Raw genomic sequence first — 24766 nt, 5'->3', positions numbered from 1 at the left:
CTGAGCTGTGAAGTTACGGCAAGGTCAGGTCCGCAAAGTAATATAACCGACTTTCAAAAATAAATTTTCGGTTCACGGGCGATTTTCCTGTCGTTTTATGTTTCATTCTCGCAGCACGAAATTCCTGCAACAGCGAATTTTTTGGGCTTTCCCCGGCAGTTTTGTTATTGCACGAAACTCTACGTATACAGGGAGCCAAATCGAGAAATTCAATCTGCACACAAACCGCCGAGCAGCGAGAGAGCGTGAGAGGAGACCCACCGCAGGTGCTTGGCCATGAGCTCCCGGCGGTCATCCTCCTCCGACTTCTGGGTGGCCGCGGTGTCGGGGTGGTCGAAGGGGAAGCAGGGCAGCCCCATCTCCAGGGACAGGCTGCGCAGCTCCCTCAGGCCAGAGGCACGAGCTCCGCGGTACACCAGGGCGATCCAGAAGGGACGGCCCCACCCGGAGGGCAGGATGACGTCCCAGCCACTGCCAAAGCCTGCAGCGATTGGAATCGGTCGAGTGAGCACAGTTGGAGCAGGACGGAGGCAGGAACACGGTGCCGATTTTATGCCATTACAGTTGAACCTCATTATAAGAGACACTGATGTAAGAGACAAATGGGTATAAGAGACACTATTCACCCACATGGTTGGCTGCCCTATCTTTCCCATTAAATTGACCTCTTTTATAACAGACATTGGATGTAGAAGATTGGTTATAAGGGACAAGTCATCCTTGAAGTTTAATCAATAATCTCGCTTTGTAACAGACATCTTAACTTCAGATGCAGAGCCACCAGTCACTAATTGCAGTTGCTTCCATTGTGGAAACACAGGTGGATGACAGACACCTGCAGTCGCTATTTATTACAACTTCAGCAAACACACAGTGGTTCAGTTAGCTATGAAATGACAATGAGAAGCCCTGCCAATGGAAATGCAGCTGACAGAAGTGGTTGAAGCTTGCTGCCATCCATTGGATGGAGCGCGATTGCACATGCGGGATCTCCCACTCGCGTAGCTCCCAATCAAGAAGCACTGCAGATGTTGAGTCCTGCAAACATAATGAATAGCCTGAGCACAAAGTGGAAGAAGCTGTGCGCCCTGGCTATTCATCAGGCTTGTGAACTCAACATCTACGATCCATCTTCCACAAACAGTGAAAGAAAAGAAAGCTTGTAGAATCGGTTGTCAAAAACAGTGTAAACACAGTCATGAAGCAAACAAAGTTTCATAAATTCTGGGGCCAAACATAAATTAGAATGACTCTTGAAACATGCTGTAGCATTCTTTTGAGCTTATTTTAGTCACACGGTGCCCACATTGAACTAGGGTCTGATTAGTAAGTGAAAACATGGTTCCCTGCTTATAAGAGACATCTCGTATAAGAGACAAACTGCTTCCCGGTACGTGTCTCTTATAAAGGGGTTCAACTGTAATTCGCTGCTACACGCAAAAATCTAATTGCCATTCGCTCTAAATGCCATTCGCTCTAATGTCACTTTTGGTTTAAGGAGTTTCGCACACCGCATTTGCCGGCACGAACACCTTAAAGGGGGAGGTGGCTTTCAATGCAAACTATTTTGTTTTTGGCGTATAGCAATGAAGTTTGGTAGGCACACTGGAAATGGCACTAATTAGAGAACTATGAAGTTTCACCAAGATATATTGAGCGGTTTTTTTTTCCACGAAGGTTTACATTTTGCTTGCTTGTTACAAGCCTAGCATGGTGATGCGACATGGTAGAAAGCTGAGATTACTTTTCATTAGGGGTGTGCGAATATCAATTTTTTAATTTCGAAGCGAATTCGAATAATAAAAACAAAGTTCGAATCGAATCGAATATTTTTAGAATATTTTTTGAATACGAATACTTATTGTTTTTTGTAAAATTAATGTTTTCACCATCTAGAGACACAAAAACTGCAACTTTATTACACAACAAATCATACAAAGTAAAATTAGGAATTGCACAGTACCATCGCACTCAACAGGTTAAGATCTGCACTCGCTTAAATGTTAACATGGAGAAAGGTGAACTGCTCGACATGTTCGGGGAGCAGTGACAACCTCCTGCTCGTCACGACTCCACCAGATACTGAAAACAGCCGCTCACTTGAGACACTAGTGGCTGGCATGCCCGAGCCCGTGCACATTGCCGCGCGCTGATACAGTAAAATCTCGATGATACTAATCTTGCGGGGCTGCGAAAAATATTCGTATCATCCGAAATTCGTATGAACCAACACATACCAAAAAATTGAGTGCTGAAAAAAGTTTTTGTTTGTTTCTTCTCTTACTTTCGCGTAAAGAAATTCGTGATTCTTTCTGCTATTTTTAACCCCCATGTCACAAAGCAGTCCTTTCTGGAGCACGTAAAGCTTCGCGCTCGTCTCCTCACTCGCTGTGCCCAAGCTCGCTACACGCCGCAACAGTCAAGCGTGAACCGCATGGTGCGTTTTTGCACGCGATTCGCTCACCTCGGCTCTGCGAGCGCTGTATTTTCACGCCCGCATCGACGATTTCGCGCCCGCGGTAGCGCCTACCTCGGTCAGAAAATGACGCACGACGTGTGCGGCAGAATGGAGGAGCCTGACTACTTGCGATGAGATCGAGACAGCCGGCTTGGCTCCGCCGGAGATGGTTAGGCTTAGCACCCCGGCAAATATTTTACGGGCGCTTTCTAGCGGCGCGGATGATGTTTTGTAGTACCGTTTTCGCATGCATTATCAGCTCCTTCACCTCACAAGCAACTTCGTGTCTCCCTTGAGCCGCATTTTAAAGAGCGGTTAGAAACGGTCGCTTGAGCCCCCGCACCACTTCGCGGCTGGAGCCGACGCCATGTTGATGCCGCCGGCCGCGCCGCGCGCAGCGTGGGGGTGGTTTCCCGGCTGTGTCAGCGCATGTTGGGCGTGCGCAGAGCGTTTTCGCGAGCAGGAAACAACAGCCCGGCCGTTTCTGGAAAAACAGTGGCAAACAGGGGAGCGAGAGCCGTCACTTGCTTGTTCGGCAGTCGGGTGCCTCGCCGGCTCGTTCGTATCTTCCGCCGGGCCGCCCAGGTCCGTTTGTAACAGTCGAAATTTTTCCCATTGCAAACAATGCAATTAAGCCGGGACTTTTCGGAAATTCGTATCATCCCGAAATTCGCACCCCAAGAATCGTATCACCGAGAGTCCACTGTAACTACGAATAAACACCGATACAGTCTGCGAAAGCACGTACCGTTCGCTGTGTATATGCTTCGCGACTTTGCTGCTGAGACACGCTCTTAATTATTTTTTTTTTAGTTTTGGGTGGTTCGAATACTTCGAACCATAAATGTGTCGTTCGAATCGAATCGAATACCAAAAAATTCGAATCGAATATTCGAAGTTTCGAATATTCGCACACCCCTACTTTTCATGTTTACTTCAAGATGTGGTTTATGTTGTGACAGTCCCAAAATTTTTTTTTAATGACCATTTATTTATTTTATACGCAGCATCATATTCACTGTTCCAGATTTTACTACAACTTCTGGCATGCTATTTGCCTTGGCATTAAAAATTATGAGCCTAAATGAACAATCTAAAACTGTCACGACATCAAGCACGAAATATGCGCTACACTGAAATTCGTAGTTCTGAAATATTTTTTACATGAAAAATTTGCTGCGGGAATTCTTAAAATATTTGTAAGTATCAGAAATTCATTAATGTAGGGTTCGTAGTAACGAGATTTGACTGTATTAGCAACAATGGCAGAGCGTACTCGTCAGCAGTTATTTCTCGGTGGTCACGATGACACGGCTCCCAACAACCTCGTCCTTCAAGACAGAACTGTCGGATCCCGTGAGGTTGAAGTTGACAAATTTTTGGGCCACCTGTGAGCAACTGTTGTCAAGAGTTTTGTTGCAGGACAAAACTGAAGGGAAAGCAGAGCACAGCAGGTGTGTTCGCTGCAATGTGATTCCGCTGCATCCTAGAACCTCTGGAATAAGACTTTCATCAGTCTTGAACGTTAATGTCATGCAACCATCGAACTATCGATTTGTACACATTGGTGTCTCAGTGTATATATTGATTCCACTCACAACTGTGTAACTTGTCCCATGCACAACAAGCTCGTTATAAATGAGCACCAATGAAATGTCAGAGATTTTTTTTTTTTGGTTCTTAACAAGTTGGGTTGTGCAGGTGACAGCACCAATCAACAACTTCCGTCACTCAGTTAATTAGTCAAGCAATGCTTTTGAAAGCTTCGAAGAATAAAAAAAAAAAAATTAGCAGTGCCTGCCTTGTGCCTGCGTGCTTGACCCTCACAGTCCACAGAGAGAGGGCAAGAGGGTTGAATCACAGGTGCCCAGTTCTTTAGCTGGCCAAGCGAGCGTGACGTCCACATGGAGAGCATCACCACCTTTGCAAGGCTTGGAACAGCAGCAAACTGAAGGATAGGCTTGCGAAAGCCATAAAAGTCGCCGTTCCCTTTTACGTGGTAATTTCAATTCAGTTCTTTATTTCAATTCAAGTCAATTCAATTCCGTATTTTCAGCAAGGCTTGGGAGTGGGCTAGTTGGTGTTTTAGCATCTTGAAGTGCAGAGGTGCGCTGCCTGACACAAAACGTAAGACAGGGTTAATACCACAAAAACAGACAAGGTGAGGCGCAAACCTTGTCTGTTTTTGTGGTATTAACCCTGTCCTACGTTTCGTGTCAGGCAGCGCACCTCTGCACTTCAAGATCCGTATTTTCTTTCGGGAGGAGGGAGCTGGAGCTAAAAGCTGTGGATCCAGCTTGACAGAGGCTCCAGCGCAGTATAGAATGGCAGCAGCGTCGGCAGTGCGGCACTCGTCAAGAAGAGGTCAACGTAATCAAAACAAAAAAAAATTACACATATAAACGGAAGTGCATAAACCTGTTTTTAGGATAATACATAATGTTGCTCGCAAAATATCAAAAGCATACGCAAACACAGGCGTATTAAACACTCTCGGTTTTAACAAAAAGGCCAGGTGCTTTCTCCGTAACAAATTTCATCGGAAACGAAAAATACGACACCACATCAAATAAAAGGAGGAAAAGGTTTTTGAAGATCACAATGGTGATGTTAACCACACAACCACAAGAGTGCACAGCAACGTCTGAAGCAAAAATCCAGCAGAATGGTAATATTATAAAAAGGAAAATTGACTGTGCCTTTTTGATTCCCGCAGAGGTTAATTCATTATAAAACGAGTCATTAGAACAAATGAGACAAAAACAGCATAATAACTGTGAACCAGATCTAATCCTTCAAGTATGATTTTCATGATTTTTACCATCACAACTTGATATTTCTGCTTTCAGGACTACCAGAAAACAAGTGCAGCCTTTTTTTTCTCTTCTATACTAGAGATTCAAAAACATTTCTCAAGCCCATTGTAAGGAAGCAAGCGATTTCCTTTTTACAATTCCATCTCGGCTTCAGATAACAACCCCACGGGCAAGAGTGGCAGCGTCAAAGTTGGTCAAAGGACAACACCCACCCAGGTTGGTCCTGGAGCCTTCCTTCCGAACGGCCAGGACAGGGATCCGGGATTCAGCATCTCCAAGCTCCAGTGGCGTGCCTGCATTCCAAGAAAGAGCGCGTTCATAAGCGTTCCAATGTCCAAGAATCCTTGAACCCACTTAAATTCTTAACAGAACTCTGAAGGAAATTAGGACAGGGCAAAGTGGACTCTAAAAACAGTTCACTCTGAGCACAGTGTCAAGAAAACAGCGCTGAATAAGGCCTTCAAAAAAAAAAAAAAATTACAGACGGTTTGGCTAACAGAACCACCTGTAACGAACCACCTCTAAACAAAATAAGCATTTTGTGCTTAATAAGTTTTTTTGTGCCTGCCCTAAGAGCAGTGCTAGTATTAAAAAAAAGTGTATAAAACAGTTATATTAGTTCTTTTTCTTTCGGTAACATGACACGTCATCAACCCGCTATAAAAGGGTTCATCATCAACATCATCATCATGACCCAACCACAGAATATCAAGCGAAAGCTCAACACTCAGAACCATGTTTAAAGCGTGGTGGTGGGGAAAGAGATCACGAGATGTGTCAATGGACATCTACCCTGAAATTTCAGCTACTGACACCAACTTAAAAAAAAAAAAGAGCCAAACAAAAAAAAACGCAGGGTCATCCAACACACAAAAATATAAAATGCAGGCGAAAAAGCTTTTTTTTTTTTGAGAGAGATGGCCAAGTAGTGCTTCTGGCATTTTCATTCATTGTTAACCCATTGAGGGTCGAATTTTTTTGAAAAAAACTTTCCCTGGTGGTCAAATTTATTGCGGATTTGGAATGTACTAAATGTCTAAAGTCAGGATTAAATGGTAAAAAATTATCAGGAACAGTATTTTGGGGTCAGCATCACTTAGAACTGAAAAATGTTCAATAGTATTTCAGAGTGTGGTATTCCTTGAAACACGGGTCTACGCACAGTGCCTTATCGCAGTCTGCACGCATAAAGCGCATGTCCGAAAATGAGCTGTCTTCTTCTGAAGAAAGACTGTCTTGCGATTCAGACTCGGTGAAAGGAGCAAACTCAGAGTTAGAAGAGTCATCGCGGTCGGTGTCATCAGGGCGGGCAATTTGTTGGGCCATATCGCCGCTTTGCCGCGCATCTGAAGAACTCGAAGGCAACCCAGTCAACGAGGAGAGCGAGAATAACTCGTGCGCGCCGGTGATAAACAAGCTAATAGCAGCGCCAATATAGATCGAAATCAACTTTCGCCGCCCCTGATAGCAAGCGCCGATCAAGTTTCGCGCGCCTCCGAAGCGATCACGTGGCGAAACTGAAACCACGAAACGCGTTGACACGTACAGACGCCGTAACGCGCCGAAGCCAGAGAGTTCTGTTTTTCACCGCAAGAAGGCAGCACAATCAAATTTCAAACACTTCTTGTAAGTCCCAGGAGGTGGCAGCACCTCCCAGGGAGCATGCATCGGTAATATGGCGCGAAATTTCAAACGGATGCTCGAAATCGTACCCGTACGGCAAAAACCCTCGAAGGGTTAAGGGGGACAGGCTCTTAAAACAATTTTTTTAAATTTCTAAGTAAATGCTGTGAAACTTGTCAGACTCGCTGCTTTTCTCCCACCGATTTCATGTATGCCATTATTTTTTGAGTCAGTTAATTAGTTACTGAGATAATTAGTGATAATTAATCATTTTTGGAGGAACAATAGACAAAAGTGTCCGTCATAAAACTGTAATCTATATTTTTTAATACTATGAACCCTGGTGGATGCAATAAACGAATAGGTTTCTTGACGCACCGCTCGGAACTAACTTCAAGCTCATCAAACTTTGGTTGGTGTTTGAAATGGGCATTCGAAATGGTTCCTTGTAACTGGTGCCACCAAAGTTTAATGAGCTGTAGAATTAGTTCCGAGCAGTGCGACAAAAAAACCTATTCTTTTATTGCATTCACCAGGGTACATAGTATTCGGAAAATATAGAGATTACAGTTTTATGACTACCACTGTTCTGTCTATTGCTCCTCCAAAAATGACCAATTATCTCTAGTCATCTTGGTAACTAATTGACTGAGTCAAAAAATAATGGCACATTTAAATCAGTGGGAGAAAAGCAGTAAGACTGGCAAGTTACATAGAGTTTACTGAACAATTAAAGGAGGCTGTTTTAAGAGCAGTGACCCCCCTTTAAAAAGAGTACGTGCCAGCCTATTCTCAGCAGAAAGGTGCAGGCACAAACAACTGTACCTGCGTGCTTGACCCCCGCCGTCCACATAAACAAACGAGAGGGTTGAATCACAGGCCTGTGGTTTTTATTGCTGCTCGAGTGGGGACGACAGCCAACCAGAGGACAGGGCATGTCATCCCGTCCCAAAGCTAGAGCAGCGCAACTGAAAAAATTAAGGCCGTTCCAATCAATGTGAAAGCTGTCGCAAGTGCAGAGCAGTGATTCGCCATAATGGGCTGTAGCATAGTTATCCACTCACTGCTGCCACCCAATGCGTTTCAAATTTCCCACCTTCGCAGTGCGCGCATGCCCCCTTCCTTAAACTGCGTCACAGGGAGTTCTGTTCTTTTTGCGCTTGCTTTGAACTTCGTATGCTGGAGCCGTTCTGCGGCATTTGGAACCCGTAATTTTTTTTCTTGCACGGCTGGAGCCTTTCTGCGACATTTCTAACACGCCATTTTTTTTCTTGTGCGGCTGGAGCCTATCTGTGGCATTTCTAACACGCCATTTTTTCTTGCGCGGCTTGAGCCTTTCTGCGGCATTTCTAACATGTCATTTTTTTCTTGCGCGGCTGGAGTACTTCTGCGGCATTTCTAACACGCCATTTTTTTCTTGCGCGGCTGGCTGAAGCCTTTCTGCGGCATTTCTAACATGCGTTTTTTTCTTGTGTGTCTGGAGCCTTTCTGCGGCATTTCTAACACGCCATTTTTTTTTCTTGCGCGGCTGGCTGGAGCCTTTCTGCGGCATTTCTAACATGGCGTTTTTTCTTGTGTGTCTGGAGCCTTTCTGCGGCATTTCTAACACGCCATTTTTTTCTTGCCCGGCTGGAGCCTTTCTGCATCATTTCGAACGTGCCATTTCTTTCTTGCACGGCCGCTTTTTTTGCTTACTATCGTAAAAACCAACCCAACGAGTGGTCCTAACGAAAGGAACACGGGGGCTGTCGGTTATATACACAGGTTTTGCCTGAAATGTACCTACAGTTTTCTTTGGGCTAAATAACGGGGAGATGTATGACAAGCGTCAGCCATTCACTAGGTTTGAACGGTTATGACTATTTAAACCGCATGGTTTTCGAAGCCTCAGCGTGACTCCCTGAACCCGGTACAGAAGGCTCTACTTGGGTCCGGTATCTCGCTGCGCCGCCCGATTCCAACAGTCACATAGACTGTTAGCGAGCTAAGACGACAAGGCGAGCCCATAAAGTGCTCTGCACTTCAAAAATCGCACCAGCAGCACATCGATGCAAGCAACGTCACAACTTATTATGATGCCACCAGTACTTCTTCCGCCCCTTGGCCCCTACGAGCACAATGAATCACACGACAATTTAGCTGCAGAAAATGTCCCCGTTTATCACCACCACACAAACATACAGGCTGCGACATTAAATGGGTACCTTGAAAACTTTCTCCTGATCAAACCACCCCTTCATTCGTGCTAAAACTTTACATGAAAGTCACATTTTGTGGTCTATTTTGTTCAACACCAACAACAAGAATGGCATATTTATTCAGAAAACACAAAAATAATTTTCGCCCATGGGATACCTGGATGCCATCTCGACAATATTGACTGCAATTGTAGCGTGGCACCACCTAAGGTACCCGGAACAAAACACCTGATGCCCCGCAAGCCTGCCGTGAACCAGCATCAGGTGTTTTAAAGTGAAGCTTTCTACTTCTCACTGATGGCAACCACCCAGTCAAAAAAAAAAAGCACTACGAGAAAGTCAACTTTCCAGTCTCTCACGAAACAATGACGATGATGATATGCAAGGGCACATGACTAACAAACGCTTCCCTTAGCCAGAATTGTATCTGGGTCACTTGCAATGTGAAGCTGACATCTATCCGACCGCGCCATTCCAACACGATCGAAGCAGTTTGGATTTTTGACCGACTTTGACTTAGGTTGCAAGAGAGAAAGGTTCACATTTTAATCATCTCTCTCTTAACCTTTTGAGGAACAATTTTTTTGTTTCTCCGAATGCGACCCCCCAGGGTTGATTTCTTTTATTGCTGATTTAAATTGTTTGAACGAATCTATTTCGAGAAAAAATTGTAATATTTTTAGGGTGAACATAAGTTGACAAAAAAAAAATTGTGTTACACACGTGGTTTGTTCATGAGTAACACGAGATAAATTCTAAAAAATCTTCGCGGGCGCAAGAAGGGGGAAAAAGAAAAGAGCCATCGGCGCAAGAAAGAAATTTCTCATATTTCCGCAGTGTGGCAGCACGTGCGAAGCGATAGAAATGATCAAAAAAGGTGCGCTTTTTAAACATACAAGAGACGACGCACATGTACGTCATTGACCATTTTGAAGGTATTTGCAGGGGACGTCCTTGTACATCATTGACCCTGAAAGGGTTAACAAACGGGCTTTGACTTATTGTCTGGATACCTGAGGTGGCGCCACGCTACAACAGCTGTCAAGACTGCTGAGATGCCACCCAGGATTCCCATAGGCGAAAATAGTTTTTCAGCCTTTTCTAAATACGCAGGTAGGTGTCGTTCTTGCTCTTGGTGCCGAGCAAAACAGAATTCAAAATGCAACCTTCGTGTAAGTTTTGAGCTCGACCGGAGGATCGCTAGGCTCAGGAAAAAATTTACACCATCTTCGAGCGAGGGGAACCATGGGGTAGATGCAACGCATCGGGGGTTGCCGTTACGTTTCCATTATGTTAGTGATGTCAGCGTGTGGATTGCTGTTGCTGTGTATCCTATTTACGCAGCATGTTCACCCCCGATGCGTCACATCTACTCCATGGTTCCCCTCGCGGGAAGATGGTGTAAATTTTTAACCGAGCGCAAGCTGCGCGCTAACGCACAGCTGGCACGGCGACGGGAGCGAGCGCAGCCGAGCTGACGCACAGATGGCGCTGCGGTGAGAGCGCAGGAGCGCGCAGCTGCCGCGGCGAGGAGAATGGGGGAGGGATGCGGACTACGCCGCAACAACGACGCGGGACAAGGCGAGTTAAAGAGATGCGTTGCATCTAAAATTTTTCAAGGCACGCATTTGCTGATGCAACACCCTTTATGTATCTGAGAAGACAGTACTTGCCAGGAACCACGTTCTGCGACCTCAGTTTGTTCAGCTGGGCCTCTGGCATCTTCTGGGACGACACTTCGTCTCGTACCAGTGGCTCCCAAAGTGCGGAATCACTCGCCAATGGGGACAGGGGCTGGGCGCTCTTCTCTGGGGCGTCCGCTAAAGAACCTGCTGGGAAAAAGATTATTGCCGTCAAGTCAGAAAGCAGCAAGACGAATCCGAAATTTAAAAAATGGCCAGGGTTGCCACCTGCCCTGTTTTTGACCGGCCCAACCGGTTTTTTATACAGCAGGCCGGTTTCCGTTTCGTACTTAAAACCGGCCGTCATTGGCTTGTTTTTCGGCCATTGTGTGGCGATTATTTCTTTTTTGGCATTTTATAAGCGTAATTCAGAAACTACGACGATAAATAGGTGTCGGCAAGCTGCACAAAAACACGCGAGTGGAGAAAATATGCGCCGCGAGCGCGGGCGAGATGCAAAGAAGAGCTTTTCATGGACGAAGTATGTGCAATTAATTTTCAATGCAGCACATTCAGAGCAATAACTAAAATTTCAGTAACTTTCAGTACAAACGTTATGTTGATTCCTCTATATAGGAAAACACTACAATGCATGCGGCATTGCATGTCACAAAACATGGATTATTTTTTTTTCACCACAAATTCAACCTTCTAAATACCACGCCCCCCCCCCCCCCTTTCCCCAAAGGGCCGGTTTTTTTGGGGGGGAAAGGTGGCAACCCTAAAAATGGCAACTCTGGGTTTCTAGAGCGTAACGATACTCAAGCTTCAAAAATCCGTCCCAGGGGCCATTTAAGGGGCACATGTGTAATTTTAATTCTTATTGCAGATATAGAATTTGTTTTTGTGTAAAACGATTACATTCAAAATTATTCAAATTTTTATATTTGATTGTTAGACAGCTTTTGTAAAAATAAACTGCTGGAGTGATGCATCTGAACGTGGTACCAGTGAACTGTGCACAGATCAAGGAGTGCAATAAGACTAACATTGTCATTCTATCTGGTCTGCAGCAGAAGTTACGACCGTTTGAAGTTTGGGCCTGGAAGGTGGGAACCAAAAAAAAAACGGGTTTGCCTTCCAGGCCCCCACTTCAAACGGTCGTAACTTCTGCTACAGACCAGATAGAATGATGGTTAGCCTTATTGCACTCCTTGATCTGTGCACAGTTCACTGGTACCTTGTTCAGATGCATCACTCCAGCAGTTTTTTTTTTTTTACAAAAGCTGTCGAACAATCAAATATAAAAATCTGAATAAATTTGAATGTAATCGTTTTCAGGCCATTTCGAGGTACATTTTTCTCGGCATCTACTAAAGCATCTGCATATTGCATACATCATTTTCTTTCAAATTTTCGGCTCTTTTAAATGTGCCAAAATTATTAAAAACAGGCTAAAATTAAGTTTCTATTAATTTTTTCTTGCCAGTACCTAGATTTTGGCTTAATTCACATACTCAAAATTCTGCAACAAAAGACCGCTATGTGCATATTTGCAATTCTGGTACAGTAAGTGTGACAACTTATGTAGATGACAGGAAAAAAGAATCAGCCGGTTATCCTGGAAGATACAGGAAAGAATGGTGCCTATGTGATGAAAAAAAGTTTTGAAATAATTGAGTTTAAAGTAAAAAAAGAGATAGAAAACAATACTTTTTTGCCAAAAACACCACTTGAGTCATTTATTTAGTAATTACGAGCTTCGCAATCACCGTCGAAGTCATTTTTTCGCTTTTCAGCCAGTCGTCTGTCCGGCCTTATCTATTTTGTGACCTGTCACGCAGCTCTGTTCGCAAAGTATATTTGCTTATGGTCAACCTCTTTTAGCCACCACGCCCAGGGTTCAATCTGAATTATTTTGAAATGCTGGCTTGTGTGATGGTACCATCATTAAATGAAAGAACAGCATCCATTATTGCAATCTTGCGAGTGTGAAGCCCAACAAAGCCATTTTTTGGCATACGGCCCAAAGCACGAATGTGGGGAAAATGCACACAGCGTCTTTGGATTGCCTTGGCTGAAAAATTAGCCATGCAATGGTTGTCAAGCAATTTTTCAATACAGCTGGTTCCAGACAAGTGTTTTGATTTGGAACTGGGAATTTCTTGATGGAAAAAATGACAATAAACACGGAGCACATTCTAAAATGGGACGTGGTCACTTACTATTCGCTTATGGAAAAACTGCTTTTGAGCCAGAAATACAACCTTCTGAGATAAGTGTGATTATGGAAAATGTGCATAAGGAGGTGAACTTCCCTAATTGTGAATAAAAAAGTCGCCTTTTTTTTAAATTTCGCCTTACCCTGTACCCTTATACGGACAGCAATTTTTGTTTAGTATAGCCTGTCCGTCCCCATTGAACAGGCATTACTCAAAATACCTTGAACCGAAACGGTTTTCCTTTGAAAGTGGAATTTTTTTAATCTACCAGCCTCAAGTATGCTGCCACAAGGAACGCTGGAAGCCATGCCAGTCAGCCGCGCAACAGCACATTTAAACCAAAGAGGCTTTAAAAAAAAACTTCTGGAGTGGAAGTTGCGCCCTGCTGTTGAAGCTGGCGGCCACCATATTGCTCCAGACATAAAACATGGTAGTGGCCACTTGGGGCAGTTCTCCCCTTAGGCAGCAGTTCTCCACTCTTCTGTTAAAACACTTCGGAACGTTACGGTGATCTAGCGTGGAGCCTTCAGCTCCACGAATCGTGCGAAGCAGACGTCAAATTTTTGATAAGTATATATGCGTGAAACAGCCTTCAATCACTTCCCCCTTTTTAGTGCTATCTCACTTGAGGGGCGCAGATTACAACTGAAAAATTTCTCTACAAACTTTTTTTTATCTTGCGAATGCAAAGAAAAATAGGTTGAGCCGCATGCGTCACACATTCCCAAGGGCAAGACACTGCGAGAGGTTTTGAGGGATGGCTGAATGCCGTGCTTTTCCCGGGAAACACCTCCACGAAAGCTTACTCATTACATTGCCACCACTCAAGCTGCCCTCACTCTTGCCTGGAGCGAGATGGCCGCCAGCCGGTTTCGCTGGCTTCACCTAGTCGCGGGGATATGCATAGGGGACCAGAAGATTTTTTTAAACCTCCTTGGTTTAGACACTATGTGGCGCCTTCACATTTTAGAAAGTTTAGTGCCACACTGAAATTATTTCCACCAATTCACTTGGTTACCTCCCAACATATAGAACACTGGCTTTTGTATCAGCTGAAGGACACGCACTCCACAAAAAGCAGTCGGCTGTTCCTTTAAAATAAATAAATAAATAAATAAAAAAATCCTGGGCCATCTCTACTAACGTGAAACCTGGTGGAGGGGCGAAGCATGCAGTGTATTCCTGGCGCCTTGGCATTTTTGCCGACGGAGATGAAACCGTTTGGGGGTGCAACGTATACAGCTTTGCTGTAAAAGTTTCTTGTCTTTGAAGCAAGAAGCTCTCTAGCACGAGGCATAAACGAGTGTCCCGGTGTTTTTTATACACGTTACGTTCTAGCGCAAGGCGTAAACGAGTTTCCCGGTGTTTAAGTACTGTGACTACATGGGACGACGACTACAATGATGACGACAACAGGAGACGTCAACAGCCCCAGCTCCTCAGAGGTTTCACCCCTAAAACAACCAAGATCAGCGGATGCAAATAAAAAAGCAAGCTCACACTGCTCCGTCACCTTGGTCTTGCACGTCGGCAGCAGGATGCGCGGGTCCCTCACCGTCCTCCCCAGGACACGAGGAAGCTCGCACTCCGCTTCACCGGCTCCGATCTGCCTCAGGACCTCCCACCCAGCCTCTTGCGCCTCCCTTTCGGACCTCCGTCGATTCCACCACACATCTCGCTCCACAGACGCGGCTTCCTCGGACGGCGCGAGGGCGTCCAGGACAACCGCCGTGGCAAGCGGGCCCGTCAGCGAAAAGCGCGTCATCACGTCCTTGAGCTGAACCATCGTCACCGCACCGTTTGTGTACACTGGCAACTCGAGGACTTCAGACTTCTCTGGCGCTTCCTCGACACCGCTCTCCTCTTGCTTCGTTTCATTGCCTTCAACAGCTGCCTTCCTCCGCTTTTTGGCTTTCTTGCCCTTCGACGACTTCCGAGAAGCAACCTTTCCTCCTCCATCTCCAGCCTTCGCACTTTCGGCCTCTGTCGGCTTGTTCGACTGCTTTTCGGATTCGTCGGATGCATTTGCAACAGGAGCATCTCCTTCCGCGCTCTTGACAGCACTGTCAGCCAGAGTCACCATGCTTTCACTTTTCACTTGTTTTGAATAGCCGGTTGAAGCTGCCTCGCCCTCTGATGTCACCTGCACCCTCTGGAGTGCAAACAGTTCCACCAGCTCTTCGGACACCTGCGTGTGGATGGTGGGATGCACCCAGAGCCATAGCTGGCGACCGGCACTTTCGCCGTCGGCGGTCCGTTCCCTAGCCGGGCGCCACAGAAACCTGGCCGGTCCGATCGCGCCGAAAGGGTAACGGCCGCGATGGTAGAGCATCACAGAGCCCTCTCGCGTACCAGGAAGGTAAGACTTGGCTCCAAAGGTGAGGCCTGTAAGCGGAAATTGAACAGTGCCCGTTAAAAAGGGGGAGGGCTCCTCACAAAGTCAACAGGTGCTATCGCTGAGGTAAAGTGCATGGGAAAGGGCTTACACATATTGTGTAATCTGGTTGTAACTTCTAGCTAAGCTTGAAAAGGCACTAGGAGATAAACTGTAGCTAATAAACAATGCCAACCGACAAAGCCAGAAAATCGTCAATTGATAGCAATTATATTTTTCAATCTTTTTCACAAATTTTCGGTTGGTGACACTTCAAAAGATTTGCAATTTCACAAGTGAACTGAAAAGCAGTACAGTCAAACTCCGCAATAACGAATCCGGTGGGGAAAGCCAAAAAAATAACTTTTGCAGGAATTTCGTTGCCGGGAGAATGAAACAAAATAGGAAAATCGCCCGCAAACCGAAAATTTATGTCCTAAAGTTGGTTATACAGTGTAGACCATTTATAACGTGATTGATTGATAGTGGGGTTTAGTGCGCCGACGCAACGCAGGCAATGAGGCGCGCCGTAGTAGAGGGCTCCGTTTGATTTTGACCACCTGGGGATCTATAATGTGCGCCGAAATCTCGTACACACTGACGTATTTGCTTTTCGCCTCCATCAGAAAAGCAGCCACCGTGGCTAGGAATCGAACCTGTGTCCTCACGCTTAGCAGCATAAAGCCTTAGCCACTGAGCCACCGCAGTGGATTACATCAGAACTACTAAGGTGAGGCAGGCATAGCTTTTTTTGTTGATGTTACATTATGGGTGGAATAGCTGATCCATACAATTTTTATGCACCCATGTGATCACTCTTTCTGGCAATGTCTTTTGGACACCTGTTCTTTTTAACTACTTCTCCTGAAAGAAATTCTGAAAGAAAGAAAGTAACTGCTTATAGCGCGGGACCGGATATAACGCAGGTTTGTGTGACCACAGGTTTGCCTCCCATAGAACTCAGTGCATATGCATATCGCTTAAAACGCGGTTTCCTGAAACACAATACCGTTTATAGCGTGGTATTTTGGTGGGTGTGCTGATTGACCGGCGCAGCTGGGCATTGTTTTATGGCTGCAAGAAGAAAGAAAAAAGAAGAAATCAGTCATTAAACGCAGTGCGCGCTTCCTGCTTTCTCTTAACTTCGACATGTATAAAAAAAGGCGCCCTTTCGCTGGCGTGTTCCATTTTCGCTCACGTGACAACCACAACTGCCCTTGTTTGACGCAGTTCAGAAGATAGCGAGCCGCTCCTCCTCTGCCCCACCCCCTCTACGGGGGCGTGCTAAGTTATACCCCTGTCACACGGGCACTTTCAATCGCGATTGAAGTGAATCGCGATCGAGTTTTCGAGCGCGCTCGATGTACTGCCGCTGCTACACGGCACGTTTCAATCGCGATTGAGAAGTTGCACGGGTTGCGCTCGTGTTCGCCAGATGGCGCTAACCATGTACTTGCGGCCGGCGTCTGGTAACTTCGCGTGGTTGTAGGTATACGTAACTATGTAAATATTACCTCACGCTTATTGGGGTCAAGTTATTTGACACAATTTGTGGCGTTAGTTGAAGTTGTCACATTCTGTGCCATTACTGAGCGGGGACGAGAGTATCGCCGCTTTCGTTCGATCGCGCTTGGAAGCCTCGATCGCGCTTGAGAAACAAGGATTGAGTTCGAGCGGGATCGAGCTCGATCGCGATTGAAACTACCGTGTAGCAGGTGCCCGATCCGGATTGAGCTCAATCCGGATCGACTCAATCGCAATTGAAAGTGCCCGTGTGACAGGGGTATTATTGCTATTAACCCTTCCAGGGACACGGACGTACATGTACGTCCTCTGCAAACACATTCAAAATGGTCAATAACGTACATGTACGTCATCGCTTGTATGTTTAAAAAGCGCGCCTTTTTCGCCAACTTCTCTTGCTTGGCATGTGCTGCCACACTGCGGAAATACGTCAAATTATTTTCTTGCGCCCAAGGCTCTTCTTTTTATTTTTGTATGATTTACTTCAGCGGCGCGCCAGCTATCACTTGTGCATCCACTAACAAGGGGTCGCACTGGGTATCGCCCACCCAAGGCCCCTTACGCCCACCGGGCGCCTCTCGCTTCTTCCGCCTGCCACAGACCAAGGGTGCCTGAGAAACTGATGAGGCTCTTTTCTCTCTTTTTTTTTTTGTATTTTTAGGAGTGGTGCGCCGTCTATCGCTCGCACATCCCACCACGTGCCCACGCACAGTGGCTGGCTTCGGTATCGTCCTCCGGGTGCTTCCCGCTTTTTGCGACCGCAAAACTGATGTCTATGATTTCGATTCCCTCAAAAGGTGCCGGCTTGTTACTCTCTCGTTTTTATTTAGAATTTTTCTTGTGTTGCTCATGAATAAACCACATGTATGTAACAACACAAAGGATTTTTTTGTCACTTTATGGTCACCCTAAAAAAATTACGACAATTTTTTCTCCAAATAGATTCATCCAAAGAATTTAAATCAGCAATAAAAAAATCGACCCTGGGGGGTCCATTTGACAAAAAAATTCGACCCTCAAAGGGTTAAAACGTTGCGCATGTAAGCAGCCGCCCTTCCACTTTTCGAACATTTGGAGATAGTGAGCCCCGCCGCCAGAGGTTGCTGATAAGGAAGCGCCTTTGGCATCATGAACGCAAGGCGGGGTGAAAAGGAAAATCCCACTTGGCATTCTTATCACTTTGCCCCGCTGCATCCCTTCATTGATGCTAAGAAACCCAGCCCTGCTCCTTCAAAACACAAACACAAAGGAAGTTAAAGCTGCGCTCATGGTTACGAAGTCCGTAAAGCAGGCTTGTAAGACCCTTCAGCAGTGGCTGATAGGGGAAAAAGAGATAAAATGAAGACTGCGGCTCTATTTTTAAGGGGCCTTCATTTGAGAGATGATAAACAAAGAAGGATTGAAAGGTAGATGTGAAATGTGGTCGGATTCGCGCATGTTTTGTTTATAGTGCGATACTGCTTATAGCACGGATTTTCGCTGCTACCGCGACATACATTATAAGTGGTTTACACTGCAACGCTTTGCGAGCCTTACCATGCAGTAATTTCACAGCTGAGCTCTCGCACTACAAGAAGCTTCACTGCTAGTTGTACGCCTGTAAAAACGTCCAAATCGTGTCAAACGCATCCAAAACAGCCCGCGGGTTACCCACTTTGAAAAAAAAAAAAAAATGCATTTGGGCACTTTTTGGACATTGTTAGCCTCAAACAGGTAGATAAAATGCTGACCGGACTTGCACCTAATTTTGTTAACTCTAGATCGCTTTCCAAGATCATTTCGTTGCCACGAGATATGAGATACATGGGCTTCTATTGACGTTAGCTGGGGATCCGAAAATATTCCGGTGCCGCGGGCATTCTGTACTCGCGGGATTCCTTTATCGCAAGGTTTGACTGTACTGGTATTAGTATTACCATTCCTTTAGTGAACTTCGGAAATCGTACTACTGGTATTAGATCTTTTTTAGGGCTCTTACAAGAAAACATGTCACAGAAACCCAAGCACAAGGAATGCCGGAAATTTCTACTAAAAAAAAAAAAAAAAAAGCGACAACAAGCAATCTACACGCCGCACCCTTTTACCACATTTAGATGACTGCAGGTCAACTCAAATGTAGGTTGACAACCCCACATCTCACTTGGAAAAAAAGGAATAAAAACACAATACATGAGCGCATTCCAAAACCAAAATATATTTGTCACCTGAGCTACAGCTAGTCCTCACTAATGCAGCTGCTGCTGTCACAGCTTCTGCATTCCCACAGCACACCGTTGTTCAGTGTGAGCCCCCACTTTGCAAAAGACCGCTTCACAACATTGCGTGCAATGGCCAACCACGCGGAAAGCACCCACCCGCCCACAGTAGTCTTGGACACCCTCTCCACAGTGAGCCCTGCTGGTGCGAGTTCTTGGTTGTCTGCCGACAGCCATCACCCAATCGGAATGTTTTTCGGGGTAAAGTCTATTGTCCCAGCAATATCCTCCCGCAAGAATTACGAAAATCCGTTCCCTATCACCGAAACTACGCGCAATGAGAAATCGCGTATAATCGTTCCCTCTCAACTCGACTGCAGACAATACCACGAAAGCTGCACGCTCTCTCAAGGAAAGGGGGTGGCCCACGGCGTTCTCTTCGGCAGCCTCCAATATATCACATTCCGGTGAGTTTTCTCCTTTTCTCCGCTACGTGGAGGGGTCTATTTCCGGTTTGACGTCACAAAAAAACAGCCAAGGCTACCTGCTCGCAAGCGTGCTCAGGCTGGTAGGGTGTTTTTTGAAGCAATAAATGTTTGTTGTTGAGTGGTCTCATTGAAAGGGGAATATTGAGTTCATCACTCAAACTCAACGAAGCCACCAACAGGGTTGCCGAAGTGTGGAGCGAGCTGTTGGAATTTCCAGACACCCTTGCCGGACCAACGATCAGCGAGTTCGTGAGTGTGGAAGACGGTGTCACGACCAAGGGAGAGTTATCGCACGCAAGTGAAAGTGGGTGCTAAGAGGAAAGCAACGACGATCCTTTGCACACAGCCTCCGAAGTGATGGGTGCATTCGCACTAATCCGGCGCTTCTTCGCAAATGTGAAAGATTGTGGCCTCAGCTGTCCTGACCCTTTAGACAGTGTGGAAAAATGCGTACCCTCTCGGGCTTCAGGCTTCGAGGTTACTCAAGCAGAAGATACAGGATTATTCCGTGCGAAAAGCAGCTCCGCCAATAAACTGTTTTTAAAAATGCTCTGTGTTTTTATGACGTCCAGTTCCTTAGCTTGCTCATATCAAATTATCCCCTAAATTGAACTGATAGGTGCTTTTTCGGGAGTTCGATATCATCGGGTTTGACTGTAGAGTAAATCTCCTCGAAAGTTTTCCCGCTTGGTACAGCACAGGAGCTCGTAGACATTTACCAAAAGTCAAAATCAGGGCTTTCATGCATAACCACAACTCAGCTATCAGGTGGGCTGTAGTTGGGTGGTACAGACTAATTTAAAACACTTAATTAAGGAGTGCCAGACATAGGGGTAGGGAGAAGAAATCACCAACACATCAGCGGAAACCCACCCCGAAAACTCCACAACTGTCGCGAACTTTTTCAAACAAGCCAAAATTAAAACCCGGGAAATAATCCGACACATAAACACAAGTGCACACACAACAGACGTGAAAAATTTTTCGACTCGTGCCGAAGTATACTGATTCCAGCACTATTAAGGGGGGACATGGCTCTTCAAATGATTTCTTTTAATTTTTAAGCGAACTCCGTGAAACTAGTCAGTCTTGCTGCTTTTTTTTTCACTGATTTGAAATGTGGCATTATTTTTTGAGTCAGTCAATTAGTTATAATTGGCCATTTTTGGATGAACAATAGACAAAACAGTGTCAGCCATAAAACTAATCTTTATATTTTCCAATATTATGAACCCTGGTGAGTCCAATACGAGAATCGGTTTTTTTTGATGCACCGCTTAGAACTAATTTTACACCTCATTTAAACTTGAAATGGGCACTCAAAATGGTTTCTTGTCACTGGTGCCACCGAAGTTTAATGAGCTTAAAAGTTTAAAACCGATTTTTAAAATCGGTTTAAAAAACCCGAAGTTTAAACCGAAGTTTAAACCGAAAACCGAAGTTTAAACCGAAGTTTGAAAAACCGATTGTCTTACTGCATTCAACAGGGTTCATAGTATTGGGAAATATATATTACAGTTTTATGACTAGCACTGTTCCGTCTATTGCGCCTCCAAAAATGACTAATTACCTCTAATTATCTTGAGAACTAATTGACTCAAAAAATTATGGCATATTTAAATCAGTGGGGAAAAAGCAGCAAGACTGGCAAGTTTCGCAGAGTTTACTAAACAATTACAGGAGGCTGTTTTAAGAGCAGTGTCCCCCCCTTAGAAGGAGTACGCGCCAGCCTATTCTCAGCAGAAAGGTGCAGGCACAAACAACTGTACCTGCGTGCTTGACCCCCGCCGTCCACATAAACAAACGAGAGGGTTGAATCACAGGCCTGTGGTTTCTGTTGCTGCTCGAGTGGGGAAAACGACCAGAAGACAGGGCGCATCCTCCCGAAGCTAGAGCAGCGCAACACATCCCCAGATGAAAAAATGCGCTTCAATCCACCCTGTGAAGGTGGTTAGAAAGCGGTACTGTATACGACACCCACGATTATCCATGCGACGTCACTTGAATTCATACACGTGGCTGCCGCTTAAAAGGGGGAAGAGGACCGAGGAGGATCTCCAACCTCTTCCTTTTCCCACCGGGCACAAAATAAAGTTGTTCTCTCTCTCTCTCTCTCTGTACAAAGAGGCAAACCAGAGACAAGTGAAATGCACTTAACCACACCGTTTCTTGCTTCAAAGATATATGCTTTGCTAAGGTTAAATCAATGCATGATTCATGAACGGTGGTTGGTTGAGTTGTATTGGTGAAGCACATGAGTGGAAACATTTTTTATAAAATTAAAGGAAGCTCGAACCCGGTGTTATTTGACCTTACTTCTCTCACGCCTGTGCCTCCACCTACAGAGGCGACGAGATCGGCGGCAGAGACGGAGGTGAAGTGGGATGCCATGCATTGATGTGAGCTTCCTTTAATTTTTATAACTCCTAGCGGATGTGCAAGGCACGCACACGGCAACTACACGTGCGATGGGCGGAGGTCACAGTAGCAAAAGAGGTCACGTGATGCCATGCTGTGACATTCAGCGAGAACACAGAGGGTAAACCCACAGATGGGCTCGGTAAGTGCACTGTCTGTCTCCTTTGTCTCCGCAAGCGCTCATAGCTCAATCGGTTAGACAATGGGCTCTCGCTCCGTTTCTCTATTCGTTCCAAGTTAACTCCTGGCGGTGCAAGTAACTTCTTTTATTAGATCGCGGGAGTTTTCTGTTGACACCGACGATCACGACAGAACCCATGGGGGTAGAGGTAAAAAGCTTTGCTTTAAAAAAATCGCACCCACAGCAGAGCACCTAAATCTCAAGCACACAGGTGTTAATTTCCCATCTCCATCAAATGCAAAAGTGCTCTAATTTCGGCCTCAGCTAATCGCACAAGTGGGCCGTAATGTGTCCCAACTGTAAAGCAGGAAAAGTGGCTGGTGATTGACATGCCTATTCTGCTTTTCTCTTCATATAGCATATTCAAGCAAGGTTTGCGGTAAATGTGGCCACCGTGTGATAAACCAAACGTCTATCTTGTCGGCATGGTCTCTAACGTGCTCCATACAAAATGGCATACCTCTGGGTCGGCATGCTCAAATGATAAGCAACTGACACCCAAACACCACAAGCTTATAGGGACGCTGCAACACTCTTTGAGCAGTGCCAGTAAACCAGCGTGACGATTAGGTTACACTACCAGGAATACCTAGGCCAACTATTACGTGTGCACGCGAAGCAGTGAGCACGCAAATTGCTGTGAAAGACGTGAAAAAACCAACCGCGCTATTTTCAATTTTCCTCATTATGCACCCCTGGCATGGCCTAAAAACGACGTCATTGTGGCCACAGCTGTCCTACTGGCTGTCACTGGTCAACTTAGCAGCTTATTTCTCGCATTTCCCATGACAATCCGCCATCGTCGGCGCTGTGTACCAACCTTTTCTATGCCTGAACCTGTACGCACAGTTTTGGCGTTTCTTTGGTGTTTCAAGTGCACGTGCAGTTTGAGTGACAAAATCAATACTCCCCTTTCAACGAGACCACTCGACAAGAAAAGTTTATTGCTTCAAAAACGCCCTACCAGCCTGAATGCGCGCTTGCGATCAGGCAGCCGTGCCTGCTTTTTTGTGGTACCAGACCGGAAAAAGACCCTCCACGTTGCGGAGAAAAGGAGAAAACTCCCAGGCCTGTGATATATCAAAGGCCATGGAAGGGAACGCTGGGAGCCGCCCCCCTTTTCGGGGGAGAGAGTGCAGCTTCCGTCGCGTTGTCCGCGGTCAAGTTGAGAGGGAACAATTATGCGCGATTTCTCATCGCACGTCATTTCGGTGATAGTGAACAGATTTTAATAATTCTTGCGGGACGAGATTGCTGAGACAATAAATAGACTTTACCCCAAAATACATTCCGAGTAGTCAATGGTAAGTGCTGCAGGGTCCCTTTAATAGATGTTTGGGATTTGGGGTTTATCATGCTGACGCTTCACAGGTGATGAGGCACGCCGTAGTGGAGGGCTTCGGATTAATTTTGACCACCTGGGGATCTCTTTGACAAGCACCGAAATCTCCAACAGACGGGCGTTTTCGCTGTTCGCTTTCACCAGAAAAGTGGCTGCTGCGGCCGGCAAACGAACCCGCGCTCTATTTTGCACTGTTACTGTGAATGCCAAGAACTTTCTCTGAACGGCTGCCGCTGAACTTTTTGCAATGCATCTCAATAACACTCACCTAAAATGCTTATTTGATTACTGCTATTGTTATGACCACACCAATCACAAAAATCCCTAGCCTCATCTCCAGACAGTGCAAGATTCGAGTGCAAGATTCGAGTCTTAAAACCACAACTAATCCAGCACAAGTCTCAAATGCATGAAAAAAAACCATTACTCCTTACAACTGCACGTATAATAATTCTAAGATGTGGTGAGCAGGTGTGTGCAGTAAGCACAACCAGTAACCTACCTGCATCAGCGCTTGTGATGAGTGCCAGCTTGCTGACGAGTTCTTCAGCACTGCCAATCAGCTCAATGCAGTTGAAATAGGACAGGTCCTGCAGCAGCAACCAAAAGCAACAAGCCTCATGTAGACAAATGAGAGAAGTCCCATCATTAGGACCACAACACGGCCCATAAAGTCACAATACCGTAAGGTATCGTACCGTGAGAGGAGAAATTCACAAAACAGGAGAGAAAGTCAGCATCCCAGGCACTGTCCCGAAAGGAAACTGAACGAACAATCTACTGAGGTATTTCGCCAAACTTGAACTGAACTGCTTTTTGTGCAACAAGGGGCTCATGAGGATGTGTGGAACTTCTCAAAGTGACAGCAACAAGAGATTAGACAACTTCTCAGAAAACAGCAAAGTCAGATGACAAACACTGGGGATAAGGAGGGGAACAAGAAGTTCAATGAAGAGAGCGACAAGGGGCACTCTGCAGATAGTGGCAAGACACTCAACAATAAGACTGACGAAGAGTGCAGAAAGATGAAAAAAAAAAAAAAAAAAAGCAGCTATGCCCCAGTTTTTTTATTTCTTTAACTTTCTCTTTCTCTCCATCCCTCTCTCCCTCCATGGGTCGCATTACGTGACAAATGAATAGAGAACAAAATTTCCGCGTTTACCTAGACCACGGAGCAAGAATGAACACAGGAAGCGAACGGCCCATTGCAGCAAATGTGGGAAAGCGACCAGATAATGTCACCATGAAAACCAACTTGAACTACAAATCTATGAAGCTGCGACGGCAAAGGAGAGGGTAGCGGCA

The 24766-nt window shown here is 45.6% G+C and overlaps 1 protein-coding gene across 2 annotated transcripts in view; it reads right to left on the bottom strand.

Moving 5' to 3' along the window:
- Positions 1-24766, bottom strand: part of Pop1 (POP1 ribonuclease P/MRP subunit) — a 33600-nt gene that overhangs the window by 4533 nt on the left and 4301 nt on the right. Inside the window, exons 5-9 of one of the 2 annotated variants that reach the window (XM_077691177.1) lie at positions 23964-24051; positions 14440-15324; positions 10769-10927; positions 5487-5567; positions 262-481 (exon numbers count right to left, since the gene is read on the bottom strand). In XM_077691177.1, coding sequence (XP_077547303.1) covers positions 262-481; positions 5487-5567; positions 10769-10927; positions 14440-15324; positions 23964-24051 — 1433 coding nt within the window. The remainder of the gene's footprint in view (positions 1-261; positions 482-5486; positions 5568-10768; positions 10928-14439; positions 15325-23963; positions 24052-24766) is intronic. The other variant, XM_077691179.1, reaches the window with a different exon arrangement.

The sequence above is a fragment of the Haemaphysalis longicornis genome, unplaced genomic scaffold, assembly GCF_048455015.1.
Source record: "Haemaphysalis longicornis isolate Haplotype H1 unplaced genomic scaffold, Haemaphysalis longicornis Haplotype H1 scaffold_10, whole genome shotgun sequence".
NCBI lineage: Eukaryota > Metazoa > Arthropoda > Arachnida > Ixodida > Ixodidae > Haemaphysalis > Haemaphysalis longicornis.
Note: the sequence above shows the minus strand (reverse complement) of the source record. Positions and strands in the feature narration are given on the sequence as shown.